Source organism: Barbus barbus (genome assembly GCF_936440315.1).
Source record: "Barbus barbus genome assembly, chromosome: 1".
In the NCBI taxonomy this organism is placed as follows: Eukaryota; Metazoa; Chordata; class Actinopteri; order Cypriniformes; family Cyprinidae; genus Barbus; species Barbus barbus.
In genome coordinates this window covers 3427796-3450366 of record NC_136729.1, presented here as the reverse complement: position 1 = coordinate 3450366, position 22571 = coordinate 3427796, and the positions used below count along the sequence as shown (strand labels likewise).

Here is a 22571-nt window from a genome sequence, read left to right as displayed (position 1 = left end):
AGTTTTTCAGTTAAAGGCAGTTCATTGTTGATTCAGTGATGTCATCCAGTTTATTGAAGCTTTAGACAAAATATATTAAAATGTAAAAAAAAATGTTTCTCTCAGTATCATATTTGATGCATTGCAGATGCTGATATTTATATGGGAAATTGTTTTAATTCTGATGGCTTGTAATGTAAATCAGTGAGACCTTTCTATCAGTATAGCAGATACTTATAAAATGGTATAAGTATCAGTTGTCACACTATCTCCCATTAAGATGTCTCAATAAGATAGTATTTAAAGTTTTTTTTCAAAGCTCTGTTTCGAAAAATATAATCCAATGCAATTATGCAATTTATGATGAATCATAAGTTCAGTAAGTGTTCATCCTGAAATATTATTAACAATATAAAAGCTATTCATTTATTTATAAAAATCAGTAAAGAGCACAGTAAAAAGCTATGAGAAGCACACTCTGAAGGTGGACATTTGTACCATTGTACTAAAAGGCTTTTACTTAAAGTATGAACTATCAATCAGATGACAGAAGAAATGAAGTAACTTGTGCAGCATGTTTGATTGTGCAGATAATTCAGAAGCCTTAGTCATGTGCATATGTCTGATACAGTAAGCTTTATTAGGTAAAGAAAATCCTTTATAGCTTCAAAATCCTTTAAGTTTTTTTATCTCAGTTTACATTTGGCAGCACTACTTGTTCTGTTTCTGTTAAATTCCTTTATTATCAAGTGAAACACTCTCCTCTATGTGCACTAGACACTTTACACACACTGCTGCGTGTACACAATCCCACAAAAGACTCAGCAATATCTGTATGTTTACATGCTCATGCACTACAAATCATCCTGCACTGTTCCCCAACCAGCTGCTTGACTCAAAATGTCTCTCTTTGCACAAGTACAGTATTTGTGAAGCATTCGTATAGTTTGTATTTATCTTTTATTTTTTTAGTTTGTATAGGGTAAATATTTATATATAGTATACCTGTCAGTAGGTTAGTTGTGTATAGGTTTATAGTGTTTTTTACTTCATTGTTGTATGTCTGTATTTATGTAGCACCGTGGTCCTGCGAGACACGACATTTCGTTCCACTATATGTCCCCATATGCAGCAGAATGACAATAAACCTCACTTGAACTTGAAATTTAATTAGAATAGTAGCCATTTAAGGAAGAGAGTTCCTTGGAAGAGAAGAATAGTGGGAAATCGTAATTGCGCAATATATTCTTTCATGATGTGAGGGAGTGCCAGTCTTTAAAAGTGAGAGTGCAGGCCACTGTTATACGCACAAGTGACTACAGCAGACAGTCTCTTGATACCTTCACAATACTGACTCACAATGATGAAGTTCACCGCATCTGCCTTCATGCTTCTGATCTGCACAGCTGCACTGCTGTCCACAACAGAGGGTAAGCAGACTAACTTTCATTCATCGTGCTTTCTGACTTATTTTTTTTTTTTGATAAATTTTTCAAGCTAATCTCACATCTCTCTGTGTCACTGCAGGTAGACCTAAACCCATGAATCTACGCTGTGAGTGCATTAAAACACATTCAGAGCCAGCAATCTCTACCGAAAAAATACAGTCATTGAGGGTGATTCCTGTTGGACCACAATGCAAAACTGAGGAGATCATGTGAGTGTGAAATTTATCAAAGCAGCATTTCAAATACAGACACATAATGTGCACTACCAATCAAAACCTCCTTTATTATTGCTTCTTCAAAAGCGTTGAAATCCCTGGGTTATCATAGTTAACTAAAACTAAATATGTGTAACTATTAAAAATGACAGACAAAAGTATTAAAACTTGTCTCGTGGTGCATCCTGGCATACTTTTAAACATCATTTCACGAGTTCACTTGTGTGGTGAACACTTGTTGATGCCTTTCTTTCACTAAATTCAATTAATTTTTCGTATTAAAATTCAGACAAAGATCTTTAAGATAATGAGGGTGTGCAAGCATTTGATGCTTCATAGATGGATCACCTAAATGAATGAAATTTGGTCATAATTTGTACACCTTCAGCCGGTTTGATTTGTTGATGTTTAGCTGAATCTCAGAGTTGTTCCTTTAAAAAAAAAAAAAAAAATATATAAAATTCTTGCTTTGAACATTTTCCTTGGCAGTCGTGGTCACCATTGAGTTTTAATATTTGGAAAAGTAAAATTTGATGTTCCTCAGAAGAAAGTAAGTCACACAAATTTAGCAACACTTGAGGGCATGTAAATGATGACTCAATGTCTATTATTGAACAAACGGTTCAGTTAAATGATGAAGTCAGAATGTGACCCATGTGTATCATTTTATGCGATACTAAAGAGTCATTCTATCAGTTTTAAAGAATTACACAATTTTTTCATGCAGTGCCACAATGAAGAAAGGAAAGATTTGTCTCAATCCTGCAAAAGACTGGGTGATTTCTCTCAAAGAAAAGTAAGTTCTTGCCTATGATGACTCTAAATATCCATCTTAAAATGATTAATTAGCTTGATTTTAATTCACTTATATTAATAATAATAAATAATGCTTTTAAATTTGGACAACGAGGCACTTTGGTGCATCCTTCAGACACTAACATGTGTCTCTTCATGTTTGCAGAATCAACAAGAGCGTCAAGAACCAACAGTGAATCAATATCACCGTTTAAAAAGCAGCTGAAGAAACTGGTTCAACTATACGTATTATAGAATTTTTTATTTTGTAATCTCTGAGTGATAAATTAAGTATTCAATGTGAAGATGTGCTTTCTCTACCGCCTGTTTTATTAAAGATGAACTTTACTGTAACCTTGCATGACCTTCATTATATTTGATTAAATTATGTTTATTGTTATTGTGTAGTTTTATGTTCAAATATTTATTTATATAAAATATAATAAATACATTATATTATATAAATAATATAATATTTATATACAGATATTTTAGTTGGCATTGATTGTGCTTTTTTGTCCTATCACAAAACATTGCAACATTACAGTATCTGTCACAGATCGGCCAGGCTACTGATTGCACACACCTGCACTGCATTTGTGCCCTCATCAAGGTGGCTTTATAAGCACACACCTCACTCCACGCTAGTGTCCGGTCTTGTTTATATGAAGTGGGCTCTCTATGCTACTCCAGCGATACTGTGTTGTACTTACCTTGTTCATCTGCTCTACTCCTCTCTTGCATGTGTCTACTCACAAATCTCTGTTGTGTCTCCCTGGATTGCTCCATTGAGATGTGCCGTCATTGTAGAAGATTTTTATTAGACAAAATATGAATTAATCAAGTACAATTAATGTGAATTTAGCCATTTATGTATTTAGCCAAGTTATTCTTCCATTATAATCATATGCCCGTGTGTGTCAGAGGCCTGCATAGATGGAGTGTGCAGACCCTCCAGATAGGAAACATCTGTAAAAATACAAAGGGGGCCTCCTTCCTTACTATAACACTTCTAGGAGCCCCTTCTCTCTAGGGAGGAATCAAATTGTATGTATAAGTAAAGCCCAAAAAGGTAAAACGCAAATGTACTGAACACGCCTAGAGGAAAAACTATTTAAAGAGGACACAGAAAACGTTCTGGAGATCTATTCTGCAGAAAACTTCTCGGCTTTATTCTCATTTTGTAATAAAGTCTATTTTCTGGCATCAAAACCCCAAGACTTTGAGAGTGATTCTTCACAGAAAAGGCAGAAGCCACCACATTTTGGCGTCACGAACAGGATGGAAAGGAGCAGAGGGTGATAGACCACGTTGGGCTTACTTGACGAGCAACACAAATTAAGTGGCCACTAAAAATGTAGGCAGTTTATGCTTATATAATTGATTTGTGTTGTTTACCAGTTAGCCCTTGGTGGTAAGAACTCTTAAAAATTGCTCTTCCAAATTTAAAGAACAAAAAGAAAGGGGGTTTTGATTCCAGAAGAAATAATTGCATGCACAGATCTGTTTTACTGTTAAGAGGGCCTTTGATGGATGACGTAAACGTTGAGCAGATATACATTGCATGCAATGATCTGTGTTTATTGTTAAGTGGGCTTTGAAAGATAACAATAAACGTTAAGCAGATAAAGTAAAGAGATTCGCGCAAAGTCCTGCGGCTACCACTTTGTTGGCAAAAGGAAGGTTACAGAGGTCTGTACGGGTAGGCAAAAATTGCTTTTTTACTGTGTCGAGGAAGGTTATCAGTGAAAGAGCGAGTAGAACTGACAGGTCTCTCAGGAAGAGGGTAATATAATCTATTTTAATGTATGTGTCTGTGTAAGTGATTGTGGCTGTATGAGGAAATAAGCTCTGTTTCTGTTGGACCGGAGGTGTGCACCCCTCCTGGACCATCACGTGAGTGTGGTCAGGCAGCGGAAATGGGCGCAGCCGGTGTTACGCTAGGGAAGAGTGAATGAGTGTATGAGCCCTAAATAAATAAATAAAAGGAACAAAGGAGGATTTTATGAGCCTTAAATAATAAAGGGACTTGTATAAATGTTGCATATAAAAGGTGTTCCAAGATGTGGACTTTGCAGATTAATTAAATAATAATAGATTAATTAAAATAAGATATGCATTTATTAAATAACATGTCTTAATAGATGAATAAAACTATTGCACGTGCTTAAAACTTTATATCTTATATCTGAAGACGTCTAAAATGTATCTTGTTATCCCTGGGAGACAGTGTGAAAGTGAATCTATTACAGAGTTTCAAAGATTTGGGTTTGAGTTAACTAAAGATAACGTGTGCAGTGAAATGTTGAATGAGAGCGAGATTGGGTGACCAAGTTCACAGAAATTTTCATTCAAAGGCTATAGGACATTTTACAGTATGGAACTTGTTGATTAAATAACAAAATAAGATAAAAAAAGAATTATTTTATGTTGGTTGGGAAAATTCATTCACCATTACTAGATTATTCTGAACCATGTATGCAATTATAGAAGAAAAATTATGATTGAAGTCTTTAGTTTTACCATACGCATGTCATGCTGTAGAATGAAGGATTTTTTTGTTTTATTATAGTATACTTACATAATAAAGGTAGCTGCTTTCTGTAGTTTGCAAAGAAAAAACTGCTTTTCTGCAATGAAGAACTTGCTTGACTAAAATAGAAAAAGGGAACTGCTGTTTTTAACCAAATTTCCTTTTTCATTTTATTTTATTTTACCTTTTTATTAATGAACCACTGAAAGAGATGGTTGAAAAGTGAAAATTAGATAAAGAGCTGATTGCTCAGACACGGTCCGTGTAACGGTTTGCAGTTCTTTGTTCAATTTGCAGCATCAAAATTAACCAGATAAAATTTGGCTTCAAACTTTCATTTTTCGTTTTTTTTCAAATACCTCACAAACTAATAATTGTCTCTCTGTTTGATTTTCCAGTCTACAAGTTTAGGTTGTGGCATCCGAATAAGATTTTTGAACAAACATAAAACATGACTCGTTATTCTGATTTTCCATTTTTTGTGTTTTGCGCTCGCGGTTGGTCCGTACCATTACTGCCGGGGGACCGAATGGGGGATTACTTTAAACCTGCAGCGGAGCGGAGCGCTGCCGCTTTATGTATAGGCAGGGTGCGATTTGCCGGGGGGACCTTTAATGCTTTAATGTCCCGTTTAAATCAAATGATTCAGGACACGTGCTTTAATGTCCCGTTTAAATCAAATGATTCGACCTGCTTTAATGTCCCGTTTGTCCCGTTTAAATCAAATTGTTCGCAATACGCACTTTAAAGTCCCGTTTTGAATCAAATAATTCGCAATACGGGCTTTAAAGTCCCGTTTAAACAACTGATTCGCGATCCGATTGAAGCGCTTCGAAACAGTGGTCTGATTCGGAGTTTCAAAAAGCTCCCTTGATAGGCTACTTTGTTTTTGCTCGCTTTATCAATTTATTCGTTGTTTGAAATAATCATTACAATTAATAGGCCTAACTTACAATATTTTTATTAAATTGTGATCACGTTAGACAGTTTCAGTCATTTTAAAAACATTTCATGACGTGACACCTGGTATACTTGCCTAAAAAGACTGGTATCTAATGTGCGTTGTTAAACGATTACACTAACAGTTTGGTCAACCTCTGCCTATATGGAGAGAGAATATATATATATATATAGGCTATATTTTGTGTGTGTGTGTTCGGGTTTTTCTATCCTGATGGGGACTGCAACTTGAATGAGCACTGACTCATGGGTCTCCGTAGGAACCTAAATTAGGTCCCCATGGGGAAACACGTTTATACAGAATGATGTTTTATTTATTTATTTTATTCATATATTTGTTAAACCAAAAAAAATGCATAAAGTTGTTTTATGTTTATAGGGGTATGTTTAAGGTAAGGGGACAGAATATACAGCCATGAAGAACAACAGGAATATGCGTATATTCCAAATTTAAGAAATCCAGGCCACAGACGTTCAGAGTTTAGTTACATTCCTGCTCCAACACACTGTAGTTTTCAAATAATATTCTGATTCCTAGCTAAATCAGGTGATATTTAAAAGTGTTCTTTGTTTCTGTGCTGCATCTTTAGAGCAAGTGCTAAGCCCTTTTAGTCCATCCATCCACCAAATCCCATGCCTTCACATGCCTTATAAATGACAGCTGTGCTCACATTTGTTCCCCTTTTATTTGTTAAACCATTAGAGGACTGTGATCTCTACTTCTTATCCAATATTTTGTGTGTGTAATTACCAATGCAAGTGCCTTATGTTCTATAAATGCACTTCTCATTTTTATGTATGCTCATGTTAGATACATTTTAATTTATATTTGAAGATCTAGCTGAGCACTGTCTCTGTTCTTTTCAGGTGTGTTTAACTAGGGTTTAAGATAAACACTGTGACCAAGAATAAACATAGATTAAACAAAGCATGACATAGTGATATGTTCTGCTTCAGCATCATAATTAACAACAATCCTTGGAAATCACTCAGAAAAGATCTGATTAAAGAAATAGGTATGCCTTTAAAGGACAGCCAGATTCTACTGGGTACCAGCATATGAAGGGATTTCTAGAAAAGAAGCTGCAGATGAGTTAGCAAAAGGTTTAAAACAGAGGTGCTCTAGCTCCAAACAGCACCGATATAGTTTCTAGTTTCTAGTTTAGATTAGATTCAACTTTATTGTCATTTATGCAGAGTACAAGTACAGAGCTAATGAAATGCAGTTAGCATCTAACCAGAAGTGCAAGAATATAGTGTTTTATATACATATAAGTGCAGAGTAAGTGAAGATATGATTTACAGAATATACAGTGGAATTGCTATATGTATGTACATTATGAACAGAGCAATGTAGATTATATAGATTACAGATTATATATACACATTATGAACAGCAGAAACGTGAGAACAGTGGTAATAAATAAATACAGCTGGATGAGCGTGCAAAGTATTGATAGAACAATGTATTCTATGCAAAATAGCAGTAGTGCAATATTTTATAGAAATAGTTTACTGTGCTTGTACAGTAACAACTTTAGACAGTTTATAGTGTAATAACTTTAACAATGTGCAGTCTGTGCAAAATATGAGTAGTGCAAATGCATGTGTGTAAAGTACTGTGACCAGTGCAGTAATAAGCAGGTGCAGGAGTTAGATTGGTGGTGTGGCGTTCAGAAGTGTCACAGCCTCGGGGAAGAAGCTCTTCCTGAGCCTACTAGTGCGAGAGCGTAGGCACCTGTAACGCCTGCCGGATGGAGTAATAGTAGTTTAGTAGGATTAATAGTACTGTAGTAGGATTAATAGTAGGATTAATAGTAATCCCTTATCTGCTTATCTGGTGTGTTTAATACCAGAACGATATATGAAAGAAAAGGGGTAATGAGAAAGAAAAAAAAGTTAATATTGCACAAGCAGTCCAGTAGATCAGAAAAAAGATCTGAAGAAATGTCAGGAGAGGCATTTGCACTTGGAACAGTAGGTGGCGGTGCGCGCTCTTGACAGAAGAAGCTACGGAATCTGCGTCATTGGCTGTGTCCAAATTCAGGGTCTGCATCCTCCTTAGGATCCTTCCTACCCGGTTGAAGGAGGAGGGATCCTCCGACGTCCGCAAAACCCGGAAGTCGGTGTTTGTGAATTTGGACAGCCTACCCTTCTTTCAGTTCCCTCCCTTACCCGTTGCTCATATCCTGTCGCCTAGCAACCGTGACAGCGCCAAGCAAGAAGCGGGAAAATGGACAAACAAAGAGTTATTCTCCTCATTTTAATAATAAATAAATAAAGCAATTAAATAAATTAAATACTTTCTTTGCTCGTTGTCGGAGAGTTTTTTATATCAGACTACAAGACAGTCACATCCAGGTAAGCCATTATAGCCTATTTTTATTTGTTTTTAAGTATTCTACTAATTTCTCCTACAAATTCATTGAGCCGAAGCATAAACTTTAGCTTGTATTGTCAGAGAAACTCCTCTCCCACTCCGCTACCGCTCGCTTCGTCCGCCATTACGCTCTGCCGAAAAGAATCATGGGATAGGTAGGATGGGAAAGGATCCACCACACCCATCCTTCCAATTCGGGGAAAAGGAGGACGTATTTGTGGGCCGCATTTGAAGGATCCTACGAATTTGGACAGCCTTCGTCGTGGCGCTGTGACGTAACATCCTTCAAATGAGTACTCCGAAGGATGCAGACCCTGAATTTGGACACAGCCATTGTCAACGACTGGGCGTGGAGTGGACACACATCATACAAGAAGGCCAAAAGATGGATGAGTTGTATCAGCTGCAGTTCAGCCTGCATCACGGGGCTAAAAGGATGATAATGTTAACCCGAGATTTATCGAGGGACCGACTAGAGTCAATTTTCAAGGTGATTAACTGTGTTTTTATTTTTATTTTATTTTTTACTATTTTCGTGCTTGTTTGTTATCAGTAGCTTTCGTTAATGTTAGCTTGATAGTTACGCTAGCGTTAGCTACTAACGGTTAGTCAGTGATGGCGCCGGTGCCTCCCAGTGGGTTTGCAACTATTGTCTGATTTGTAACTAACTCTCCACTATTTTTTCTAATAACAGAACGTAGATAAAGTAAGTACCCTAATTGTCTGGTGTTCTAAAAATGGTATCTACCAAATGTAGCTACCAGCACTGTATTTGTATGGTTAGGATTAGGTTTTGGGTGCTATTAATCCCTGAGCTACATTAATATTATGCATGTAGCAAAATCTGACTGGGTAGCATAAATCGATAGAACACAGGCGGCTTTCGAATTTGAGGGCAGCAGTTTAGTTCAAATGCAGTACATTTCAGTATGTCCTATTAGTTAATTTTCTAACTTGTTTTGTAACTTAAAAAAAAAACATTATACCTAATTATGCAATTACGAAATACATATTGTAGTTTAAAAGTTGGGAATGTGTCACTGGAGAATAACCACAATACTAAATAGGCATTAAGCATGGACATTGTCAAGCTTTTGATGTAACTTACAACAAAATAAACTAATTGCCTGCTCAATAACAGCAGTTACTATTTTTGGGGGTGTGGCCCACAAATGCCCCGATGATGCCAACTTTAACGTTAGAAGTGTTCCTAACTCAAATTAAACAAGATTTTGTCAACACTTGAGAACTGGCATTTCTATTGTCTAAATCAGTAAACATTTTGAAGCACTAAACCTTTTTTTTATCTTTTTCTTTAGGTCGAGCCAGATAGTTTATACCTAGAGGACGACATAACAAGAGAGACATTTCTTCCAGATCAATCTGGACAGTTTCAGACCACCTTGATGCGAGACCGAGGATCATTTGCAGTGTCAGGGACAAGCAAAGAACAAGTTTTGACTCCAATTGCAGGCTCTTCAACTCCATTATCCTGCCGCCCCAAAAGGGAGCACTGCCTTTGCACACCCATCTAATACATTCCAAAACCCTCTCCGAAGGGCCAAATCAGCAAGAAAACAGATATATGTAGCAGACATTCAAGACAGTGGGAAAATATGTCCATACAGTATGTATTAGTACACAAACCTTTTAGCTCACAAATTGTACTTTAAATTCTGTAACTAATGTTAAACTGAATCATTGGTTCCCAACCATGGTCCTGGAGTAACTGCACATTTACACAATGATAATCAGATAATGAAATGATGATATCCTTAGTAAAAGCAGTAAAAGCCTAGCAAGACCTCAGATAAGCATGTCCGATAAGAGAGACATCAAAAATGTACAGTACTGGGGGTACTCCAGAATCATGGTTGAGAACTGCTTAACTGGATTATTAACTTTTTTTGTCACAGCTACAGTGCATGTCACAATATCTGAAGGCCAAGGTGTGCAGGCGGTAGGACAAACAGTGCAAGAATATTTAAATTCTGCTGACAGCTACACTATCTGTGATGCCAAAGGGCTGGCAATTGCGGATACATCGGAGACCAGAGGTATTTTACTGCAGTTGTCCTGCATGTTTATCTCCTATGTTTATTAATCACTTTATGAGTCCTCCCTTTAAGGATGATGGTTGTTGTCACCTTTGTTGTACCTGAGAGGTTTTTAAACTGATTTATTGTGTTAGGCTATTTTAAGTGGGATTGGCAGGGCTCTGTGTCGTGCACCATAACATCTTAACTGAAATAGCCCCACAAAAAAGTTGTGTGTAGATTTGAAAACTGAAAATAAGTTTTAAAAATGCATGGGTTTAATTTAGTTATGTTGTTGCATTTTTAGATTTGGAATTTTGGAAAACTTCAAGCCGGAAGGTATATGCAATCAGAAATGCAGACCTGGCAAAGCTGAAGATGGGAAGGCTTGAAAGTGCTTCCAAAAAGAAAAGGCAAGTTTATTTTCAGGAATCAAGTTGACTGCATCATCACAGCTTGTCAGCTCACAGTAAAACATTCTGCTACACAACAGCCAGTGCTCCACACAGAGATCTGATCTCATCATCATCATCATCATCATCCAGTCTGTCTGAAATGACCTGAAGAAACAAAACAAACTGAGACAGACTAAATCTGTGGCAACATCTCCAAGATGCTTCTAGAAACCTACCTGCAAAGCTACAGTACTGTTAAAAGTTTTAGGCACTGTAAAAATGCTGTAAGATGAGAATGCTGTCAAATATAATGTCATAAATACATTTATTTGTTAATTACCTTCTATTAACTAAATGAAATCAACATTTAGTGTGAGCATCCTTTGCGTTAAAAAGTGTTTTGCCCTAGGTGCGCGTGCACATGGCTTTGCAGGTAGGTCTCTTGAAGCATCTTGGAGACATTGCCACAGTTCTTCTGGATTTAGTCTGTCTCAGTTTGTTCTGTTTCTTCCTGTCATACCAGAAAGACTATGATTAGATCAGATCTCTGTGTGGAGCAAACAAAAATCGCACTGGATTATTACAATTAATGGCAAAATGAATGTTTGGAAATGTAAACTTCTGTATTCTGGTGACACCAATCAGAGAGGCTCCGGAATCTCAAAAGATTTTGGATGTGTTGAAGTTAATGGACAATAACTTGTTTTTCCATGGGTGCTTGAGCATTCCTGCGGTGCCTATTCTTTTCTACAGTATTTTGTCTGTTGGTACATCTGTGCTCCATCTTATAATAATATGTTAATATTCTCTGTACAGATTTTGTAATATAAAATGATTGCATTGCAGTTTGTCCAGAACCCAAATTGTCTAAGATTTAAAAAAAAAATCTTTTATGAGCTTTAGATAATTTGAAAAATATGCGTACAGTAGCGATGCACTGATTATCTAGCCAAAAAATGGTTCCAATGCACCTCCACACTAAATTTTTTTTAAGCTGTCTGATGCTTGGGATCTGTTGTGTGGATGCTCTAATATAGTCTTCAGTCATTTCTCCTTACTCTTGTCATGTTGTCAGTGAAATCTGACTGCAGCTGCACTTATGCTATAAGGACCAGAGCAGACTCTTTTAGTTTAGAACAGTAGCATTCATTGTCCAGCTGAACTAAACATTATCTCTATTAAAAAGCAGGAAGTCAGTAGGGGTGGTGTTGCAGTGAGCAAGTTGTTTATCCATAGTATAGCCGAACACCGAGTAATGCATGAATCGCTTGGTTTATTCCCCAATTGTAAATTGCTTTATATAAAAAGCATGTTAAATTAATAAATGTAATACCGCTAACACCAACTATCGTGGCAAGACCAGTGTACACCTAATGTCCCAGGAGACTGGTAATTAAATTATACAAATTAACATTAAAAACCTTCTCATCCATGTTGCTCTATTGCCATTTTCGCAAGGCTAAAAGCTTATACTGCTGAAGCAGTTGAAGGACGATGTGCAGAATTAAATGAATTATCTGATGATCTAAGAATTATCAAAAAATTATTTTTTTAGCAATGCAACCACATACTCTATAGCAAAGACTGTATTTAACTGTTACCTGTAAGTTTGTAACAGTAATGCATTGCTGTGCAGAAGAGCCAGGGTAAAAGCCTTTCTCTCAGATCAACAGTTGCCACCTTCCACCTTAATCTTATACCCTGAGCAAAACAGTATTATGCATGATAATATTGTGCATCGGTGATCTGAATATAATAATCAGCCAACACTACAAAAACAACTAAAAGAAAACAAAGAACATAAACTTAAAGATCTGTTCAGTTGTTTGCAGTAGCGTAATGCAATAACATTAAGCATCTGTAAATGGTGGTATAATGTTAAGTAAAAATAATTATGATTTATTGTACTATTTGACAATGTTACAGATACACTGCAGTGAAATGAAATGTTGATAATGTGTTTGAAGTAATGGCTATGTCTCTTTTACTTTTTCAGGATGGACAATGAAGAAAATTAAGTTCTAGATGGCCTGCTTGATGTTGAGTTTGAGATAAAAAACTCTGCATCAAGGCTGGCTGAAAACATGGATGAAAAATTTGGCGAGCTATCCATTGCAGTTAACCACATTAAGGCTAATGTCCTACAAGTAGTGCAACAGATTGATGTGTTAGCTGAAGTCAAAGAGAAAGTTGCTGAAGTCAAAGAGAGAGTTGCTGATGTGTCAAAGTCACTATCCATTACTTCCACACTGCGAGATGCGTTGACATGTCGAATGTGCACAAACATTCCCAATTCTGTTCTTGTTATCACTGCATGCTGTGGGCAGGTGGCAGGGTGTGGCCCTTGTATCCAGACCTATCTAAATGATAACGACAGCTGCCTTTTATGCAAAACTAATATGTTTGCAGGCAAGCTGGTGTTTTTAAGAGGCCTTAGTGAGGTACTGGCAAAAGTGACAAATGAAGTCTCTTAAATGTGGTCTGGCTGACAATGTTTGGCTCAAAAGTAAGACATTGTTTTACTTTTACATGTTTACATGTATTATAGCACTTCATTGTAGTTTGTTAGGAGGGCATAGTGTTCAGATGTTAATATGACATCTGGTCAGGTAACTTGTTTTTTGTAACATTACTTTTTTTTTTTTATAACTGTTTCACAGCCATATCTGTTTCTGAATTGGCCATTTAAAAAGAAAGACCCTCCCTTTTCTTCTATATACATTGTTATATGAGCCACAGCACATTTTGGTTATCCTAGCAGAATGGCATTTAACTGTTCAAAACCGTTCAAACCCATTCAAAACATGCAGATATTTGAAATATAGCGAGAATTTCTGGTTTGAATCTTCTGTGATTGTGATGTTCATGGTACATACATGTTCAAATAAACCAGTTCAACTTGCAAATGGACTTCTCATTAATACCAGTTACATGTGACACTAACCCATGCCCAGTTCACTATAGTCATAATGCATAGCTGATAAATGTTATGAGTGACACCTGTTAGTTATAGCAAATAATGTATGTCCTTGTACGTAGACCATTCCATGCTGCAGTTCAGGAGTGACAAAATACTGATAGGACATATAAAAGCTGCCATGTATATATTTTGAAAATGACAAAGAACTTGCTGAGTTTAATCAAATGTGTGTTGGTCCCAGTTTGGGAGGTTACTCACTTTACAAGTATCAAAATTAAGTGTTCCTTCTGCAAAAAAAAATGCACTGTCAGTATTTTACTATTGTTTTTGGGTTAATAATTATAATAATTCATCATTTTATTACTTATGGTTAAATACTAAATATTTAATTTACAGCAATGCATCTCATAATCTGTCTGTAACAATACTGTCTTGTGAGAACCAAAAAAAATCACAATTTTTAATCTCTCAAAAAGTAATAATGTCAGACAAATATATTGGAGTAAGAATTGTTTGCCTTTAATATAGATATAGAAACAGAAATTGAAATACTCTCCCCTGTTGAAAAAACAGCATATGCTGGTTAGGTAGGTTTTGATGCTGGGATGCTGGTTCTTAGCAGCTCATGTGCTGGTCCAGGACTATCTTAAACCAGCTAAGGACCAGCATCCCAGCATCAAAACCTACCTAACCAGCATATGCTGTTTTTTCAACAGGGTCCAATGGTAATTGAAGGCAGCTGTTCTGTTTGATCCAAACAAAAACACCATTATCATTACATCTACATCTCCAGTCTGTGTGTAATGTTCACATATGTCTCCAAACCCTCCCAGAACAGGCCACTGTGACCTAAAAGACAATCGTAAAACATTTCGTCATAGCTACAGGTCGACAACAGCAATGCTTCCCTCTGCACCTTAAGGTCAGGGTAGCCATCGAGGGGGTCTCATCCAAAGGGCGCAGGATAAGTCAAAGATCCTCCATTCCTAATGTACTCTGCTGCAAGTTCCTCTGCAGGTGGAAGGAAATGAGGTGGAATCCGAGCAGTTCTGAGGTGGGCTGCAAAAAGAGCATCCGGTATGCCCTTGGATGGGATTGTATGTGCATTCCAGGCAGGGATGAAATTCTGTAGCCCAACCATGCAGCATTTTGAAGCAATGGCAGAGACACAATGCCTCCAAAAGGGGTCATCTATGTCCAAATAGCCATTGTTGATCAAGGCACACAGTGTGTACTTAATTGGGTAGTTTATTCGCGAATTGATTTCTACCCACTTTCTTTCAGCAGCATGGTTCTATCTTGGCTGGCTTTGAATAAAAGGGTGCCTATTGACATTGGTGCGAAAGGCCTGAAGATTATCTTGTTGATACAGACATAAATAAAATTCACGTCCGTGATCAACTCTTATCTGATCAAAAAGGCCATAATTCAGGCAGATTTCTCTGTACACCTCATCATAAATTATAAGGTTGTTCTTGATCGGCATTACAAAAAATCCCATAATTTTCCCACTGAAACCATCCGAGGCAACAACTTCAGTCACTCCAAAATCCACGAGCTTTTCGTTTTGATCCATATGCAGTTTATGGCCGGCGTACTCAGCGTAATAGACATGGGGATTCGTCTGGCGAGCAGTTTCCTCTCTTCGCATTTGAGTGTACTGCGGGCTAATTTGTGCCAGTGCGCACCTTACAGCTCTTTCGCCCAGCCTGTATCCTGAAGCTCTCAACATCCCGGTCATCATCTTTCGACCATACACAGGACCACAAACAGTAACTGCTGGTCGAACAACTGCATCTACACCATCTCTCCCTAGCCGTGCGTAATCAAAACGATGAATGTTCTTCGATGCACAGAACTTTGAAATGGAGGAAATACTGGAACCTCTCCCGAGTCCATATTGTTGCTGTAGGATCTCTTGAAATTGTTTACATGTGTATCCGAGTTCCTCTACTAACCTGCAGATTATACTTTCGTAATCATCATTATGTTTGTTCAAAAATCTTATTTGGATGCCACAACCTAAACTTGTAGACTGGAAAATCAAACAGAGAGACAATTATTCGTTTGTGAGGTATTTGAAAAAAAAACGAAAAATGAAAGTTTGAAGCCAAATTTTATCTGGTTAATTTTGATGCTGCAAATTGAACAAAGAACTGCAAACCGTTACACGGACCAGACACAATTTAGTCAGAGTTTATAAATGTTCAATTTGATTAATGCAGTCTCTGAGTGTTAAAAATTTCAGATCGCTTCTGGAACAGAGCCTTGATGAAGGGAAGCAAAGAACTGGAGTCTGTCTAGCAATGTGATGAAAAAGCAAAGACTCAGCTGCAGAGAGAAGAGTGAGAGGGGCTGATGAATTTTCAACTGAGACCATACACCACAACATTAGACCATTGAGTGCCATCATAGACTGACGACCCAATGCAACAGCTAAACAGCTTCAACAGACTGATGATCTAAACAGAAGCACTTCCATCCCTTCCCTCTGCATGCACAGATGCTGCATATTTATTTGATCACTATAGAGACTGTTTCAAAGTTTATTTTATTAACTGTATTAATCTTGATTATTCACTGGTCTTACAGCAGTTCTCTGAATTCTGCGTTTTAACTAACAATCTCAATCTGCTTTTCAATAGGTACCAGTCCAGACTTATACCTTAAAGAATAAGGAATGCTGACAGACAGAAGTCGGTGCTTGACTCACCAATCAGATAAAAATGGAGCTGGATTTGGCATAGTGAGGGCAATTTTATTAACCAACTAGGGGGAAATGCACAACTGAATTATTGACAGCAATGCTGAACGCTTTGGGGGAAAGAATGAAAAACAAAAAAAGGGCAAACAAGATGTCTAATTGAAAAAATATGGCTGATAAAATAAATAAAATATTGGTCACTCCATTTTGTTTAATGATAATTGACAAGGGCTAGTTTGAATAAAATAATAATAGTAAATAAATTTAACTCCAATCACAAATGCTGTCATCGCTGGGAGTAACAAGATAGAAATGTTGATGGCCATGGATACTATATTATGCAGAGATGTCCAATCCTCTTCTCAAAATAGCTCATGAGCAGTAACAAAAATATATGATTAAAATTTAAATTACACAAACAAGTTACATTTTAGAAATTACAATTGGTTCTATCAATTGCACAATGCCAATTATACTAAACCAATTAACCTATTAGATTTTGTTAGAGGAAAAAAAAAAAGAGGTTTATACTGTGGTGTTAAATTAATCTTTATGGTGACTGATGTTGTCCAGTTGCATATGACATTTAGACACTATGTAGAATGCTACCAGGTCTACGCTCAGTAGAGTCTAACAAGAAACGTCATGTTATCCTATTCCGAATCTGTGGCATCCCACAGCTAAAACCATTCATTTCACAATCAGCTGAAATCTCAAGACAAAATGTTTTTGACCAAAAAGGGGGGTGTGAAAGAGTGTGAAACAGTATGAATGATGGTGTTGTGGAGTGAAAGAAGGTGTCTGACGAGACACTGAGGCAAATCAATTATTTTGCCAAAATAGCTATATGCAAATTCCAATATGTGGGCCGACAGGGCAAATAATGCCCAGTAAAATAATGACCATGGATGAATTTGGCTAAGTTTCCTGGTCAGTACCTATTGTTGTGGCAGAAAGAAAAACAGTGCCACACTTGCGCAGCACATAACATGGGAAGGCAAAGCAAGCAAGCTTGCTCTGTCCACCCCACATCTAACTTTCTTTTCACTTTCACTTTTCAGCATATCATGATGGAGCTGATTCTGTGTCAAAAGGATCAAATATTGTCTTTCTGACTGTTAACATAAATAAAGTGAGTTGAGTGTTTTCCAGGTCAAAATGCCTATGCTACTGAGCAAGATAGGCCCAGGAAATTATCTAATGATATAGTGGAACTCAGTTTAAAAGATAAAAGATAAATTAATTAGTAAATTGTTGAGAATAAATTTGAAATCATTTGAAAAATAATAAGGATGCAGATAACAGAGTAAAACCAAATTCTTTATTATATTGTAGAAAATGGGTATTAGCCCTATACTCATTGTATTGACAGAACTGGATTTGTGAGACCTCAAAAAAAAAAAAAGGGGCCAGGGCAGCCCTCAACCCACATGAAGTTTCCACAGGTCACACCAAAAAAAAAGACGACTGGCCAGATAAGCAAATGAGCATGCTTGATATCACTAACAAAAACTGAAGGTTTCCATTTACAGGTTACAGCAGTTCTATCAGGACCAGGGAATGGTTTGCTCCACCAATAAGAACCAGTGAGTGTGCAGTAATGGGCTTGAGGGAGAATCTTGCATTGATCAGCAAAATGGTTACAAAGTGATACCTGGGTCCACATCTCTCGCCTTAAAATACGCCAACCAGCTTCAACAACCGCACACAGCATGAAGTGAGGGATGAAGGGCGTGCTAGTAATGACCCTCCCTTGCCAACGAGGGAAAGACCATTGCAACGGTTCGCAAAGGGTCACCCTGGTGAAGATGGAATGATTGATATGAGATGGCTAATAAGATGATCAAAAAAACTTTGGAGCAGATGTGGGTACACAAATGGGAAAGAGGAAGTGGAAAGAAAAAGGAAACAGACATGCAGACAACTCAGGGAAAAGTGACAAGAAGAGACCAGTGACACAAGATGAAGTGCAAACTGGTGACACCTCAAAAAGAGATAAGCAAGGAGCTCACATTCTTTTGTCAGAGAAGCAGAAAATACAAAATATATCTGATGATCAACACATGCCTAATGCATCTAATTCTACAAGCTCAAGCCGTAGACAACAGCACCCAGACTTGCCTAGAATTGACTTTTCAACTCTCATCTGTATCTGGCAGTGGCTTTTACTTAATCCAAAATGAATAAGAATTGGGTGAGAAGGAAAAAATATCTAGACAAAATAGACACATTCTAGGTGACAATCATAATATTACTTATAAGAAAATGGGCAATTCAGATATATTATGGGAAAAGGTAGTAGACAATAATTGGTATAAATGGGTAAATTACACAGCAGAAAAAGAAAAATGGAAAAGCTGCATAGTTTGCTTTGAAGCAAGACCAATTTTATATATTGTACCAATACCTATACACAGTTCTAGTTGTAGAATATGATATCATAACATAATATTTGAATGTTATGAGAAGAAGGGAAATATAGACGTAGGAAGATTTGAAGGAAAATGCAGCAAAATATGGAAAATACCACGATGTAAAGATGACTATTTAGCGATAAAAGAAGGCCCACCACCTATATTTGATGATATCGATATTGCATTGGCTGACATATGGTGGATGTGTGGATTAGAATATGGCCTCTTGACAACATTACCAGAAAAATGGTCAGGATTATGTACTGGATTATGTACTAGGGTTATGCTGATACATAAAATGAGTCACATCTCTCTAGAAAAGGAAACAACAAATGAAGAAAATAGAACCAAAAGAGCAGATGAAAAAGACCCTGCAGTTTATATAAATTCAACTGGTCAACCTAAAGGCATTCCTAACTAATTTAATGCAAGAGACGAAGTTAAATCAGAGTTTGAATCGATATAAATTTAAAATACGAAAAAAATAAATTACAGAATGGATTCATTACATAAAGTACAATCAGCAAAGATGTATTAATTACACTGATGAGGCCTTATCACTTCTAGGAGAGCAATTGGATGCAACAAGCAGAAAGACATAGCAAAATAGAATAGCTTTATATTATGTGTTAACTGAAAAAGAAAAAGTATGTTATGTTTGAAGAACAATGATGTACTTAAATACCAAATAATACTGCTCCAGAAAGAGCATTTAGTGAAGTAATAATCAAATTAAAAACCTAAGAGTGAAAGATAAAGCAAATGCGGGAAAGGATAATGAAATGTGGGATTGGTTTGATCTAAAGTTAGGAGCATGGGGAGCATGGATAGCTAAATTAGGAATGTTTTTAGCAGTTGCCGTATTAATAGGAGGATTACTGTTTTGCTGTGTACATCCTATACTGCAAGCGCTGAGCCAATTGCACGCTCATACTTATAACATTGTTTAATCTTAGATAAGGGGTTACGGAGACGGGATCTTTTATTCCTTCCTAGTCAAGTGTGGGGGGAGATGTTTGGTCCTGATGCTCCGCCAAAGTGCTGCTGCATAATCTAGTAATACTTTATATTTGCATCAAGTTTTTCTAAACTTCTGCAGAACCCAAAATAGAAATTTCTGGAAAGTGTTCTGTGTGCATTTGCATGTGTTGCAATTAAAAGGGACTGAAGTTAAAAAAATAAAAAATAATAATAAAGCTGCCATTAAAAACAGAGCATAGAACTCATGCACTCTAAAACCTCGTTTAGACTGTCTGGTCAAATCTGTTTCACATTAAGACATCACACCGCTTCCATTGAAAACAGACCATATCTAGTGCACTCTAAAACCTCGTTTAGACTGTCTGGTCAAATCTGTTTCACATTAAAACATCACACAGCTTCCATTGAAAACAGACCATATTTCCTGCACTCTAAAACCTTGTTTAGACTGTCCGGCCAAATCTGTTTCACATTAAGACATCCCACAGCTTCCATTGAAAACAGACCATATTTCCTGCACTCTAAAACCTTGTTTAGACTGTCCGGCCAAATCTGTTTCACATTAAGACTTCCCACAGCTGCCTTTGAAAACAGACCATAGAACTCATGCACTCTAAAGGGCCATACTTATGCATACTTATGCATATTTATTGCGCATTGCAGGTTCTCACAGTCGTTTTGGTACATTTACAGTCTTTGCTTTCATTCATCGTATGTGGAGAAAGATGCTTTTTGCAGCCAGAGGGAGACATTTACTGGCAGGAGTAAATTACATATTTGATAAGTATTTGCACTTTAAAATCCATCCATCCATCCATCTTCTTCCGCTTATCCGGGACCGGGTCGCGGGGGCAGCAGTCTAAGCAGAGATGCCCAGACTTCCCTCTCCCTAGACACTTCCTCCAGCTCTTCCGGGGGGACACCGAGGCGTTCCCAGGCCAGCCGGGAGACATAGTCTCTCCAGCGTGTCCTAGGTCTTCCCCGGGGACTCCTCCCAGTGGGACGCGCCCAGAACACCTTCCCGGGAAGGCGTCCAGGAGGCATCCGGAACAGATGCCCGAGCCACCTCAGCTGACCCCTCTCAATGTGAAGGAGCAGCGGCTCTACTCTGAGCTCCTCCCGAGTGACCGAGCTTCTCACCCTATCTCTAAGGGATCGCCCAGCCACCCTGCGGAGAAAGCTCATTTCAGCCGCCTGTATCCGGGATCTTGTCCTTTCGGTCATGACCCAAAGCTCATGACCATAGGTGAGAGTAGGAACGTAGATTGACCGGTAAATCGAGAGCTTCGCCTTGCGGCTCAGCTCTTTCTTCACCACGACAGACCGGTACATCGACCGCATTACTGCAGAAGCTGCACCGATCCGTCTGTCAATCTCCCGTTCCATCCTTCCCTCACTCGTGAACAAAACCCCAAGATACTTAAACTCCTCCACTTGAGGCAGGAACTCTCCACCAACCTGAAGTGGGCAAACCATGGCCTCGGATTTGGAGGTGCTGATTCTCATCCCAGCCGCTTCACACTCGGCTGCAAACTGTCCCAGTGCATGCTGAAGGTCCTGGCTTGATGAAGCCAACACGACAACGTCATCTGCAAAGAGCAGAGACGAAATCGTGTGGTCACCAAACCTAACACCCTCCGGCCCCTGGCTGCGCCTAGAAATTCTGTCCATAAAAATTATGAACAGAACCGGCGACAAAGGGCAGCCCTGCCGGAGTCCAACATGCACCGGGAACAAGTCTGACTTACTGCCGGCAATGCGAACCAAGCTCCTGCTTCGGTCATACAGGGTATGACCGAAGTAAAGGACCCCGGACCCCGGACCCCATACTCCCGGAGCACCCTCCACAGGCCGCCGCGAGGGACACAGTCGAATGCCTTCTCCAAATCCACAAAACACATGTGGACTGGTTGGGCAAACTCCCATGAACCCTCCAGCACCCTGTAGAGGGTATAGAGCTGGTCCAGTGTTCCACGGCCCGGACGAAAACCACACTGTTCCTCCTGAATCCGAGGTTCTACTATCGGCCGTATTCTCCTCTCCAGTACCCTGGCATAGACTTTCCCAGGGAGGCTGAGAAGTGTGATCCCCCTGTAGTTGGAACACACCCTCCGGTCCCCCTTCTTAAAAAGAGGGACCACCACCCCGGTCTGCCACCCCAGAGGCACTGTCCCCGACCGCCACGCGATGCTGCAGAGGCGTGTCAGCCAAGACAGCCCCACAACATCCAGAGACTTGAGGTACTCAGGGCGGATCTCATCCACCCCCGGTGCCCTGCCACCGAGGAGTTTCTTGACTACCTCGGTGACTTCAGCTTGGGTGATGGACGAGTCCACCTCTGAGCCCTCAGCCTCTGCTTCCTCAATGGAAGACGTGACGGCGGGATTGAGGATATCCTCGAAGTATTCCTTCCACCGTCCAACGATATCCCCAGTCGAGGTCAGTAGCTCCCCACCTCTACTGTAAACAGCGTTGGTAGGGCACTGCTTCCCTCTCCTGAGGCGCTGGACGGTTTGCCAGAATCTCTTCGAGGCCAGCCGATAGTCCTTCTCCATGGCCTCACCGAACTCCTCCCAGGCCCGAGTTTTTGCCTCCACAACCACCCGGGCTGCAGTTCGCTTGGCCTGTCGGTACCCGTCAGGTGCCTCAGGAGTCCCACAAGCCAGCCAGGCCCGATAGGACTCCTTCTTCAGCTTGACGGCATCCCTTACTTCCGGTGTCCACCACCTGGTTCGGGGATTGCCGCCTCGACAGGCACCGGAGACCTTACGGCCACAGCTCCGAGCGGCCGGGTACTCTGCACTGCCGTTC

The 22571-nt window shown here is 38.8% G+C and overlaps 1 protein-coding gene across 1 annotated transcript; it reads left to right on the top strand.

Moving 5' to 3' along the window:
* The first annotated feature begins 1275 nt into the window (after positions 1-1275).
* Positions 1276-2836, top strand: LOC306875527 (growth-regulated alpha protein-like). The gene is made up of 4 exons (XM_079426165.1): positions 1276-1409; positions 1507-1636; positions 2370-2438; positions 2604-2836. Exons 1-4 carry the CDS (start codon positions 1340-1342, stop codon positions 2632-2634), a joined length of 300 nt encoding a protein of 99 aa, XP_079282291.1. The 5' UTR covers positions 1276-1339; the 3' UTR covers positions 2635-2836.
* Positions 2837-22571: the final 19735 nt, after the last annotated feature.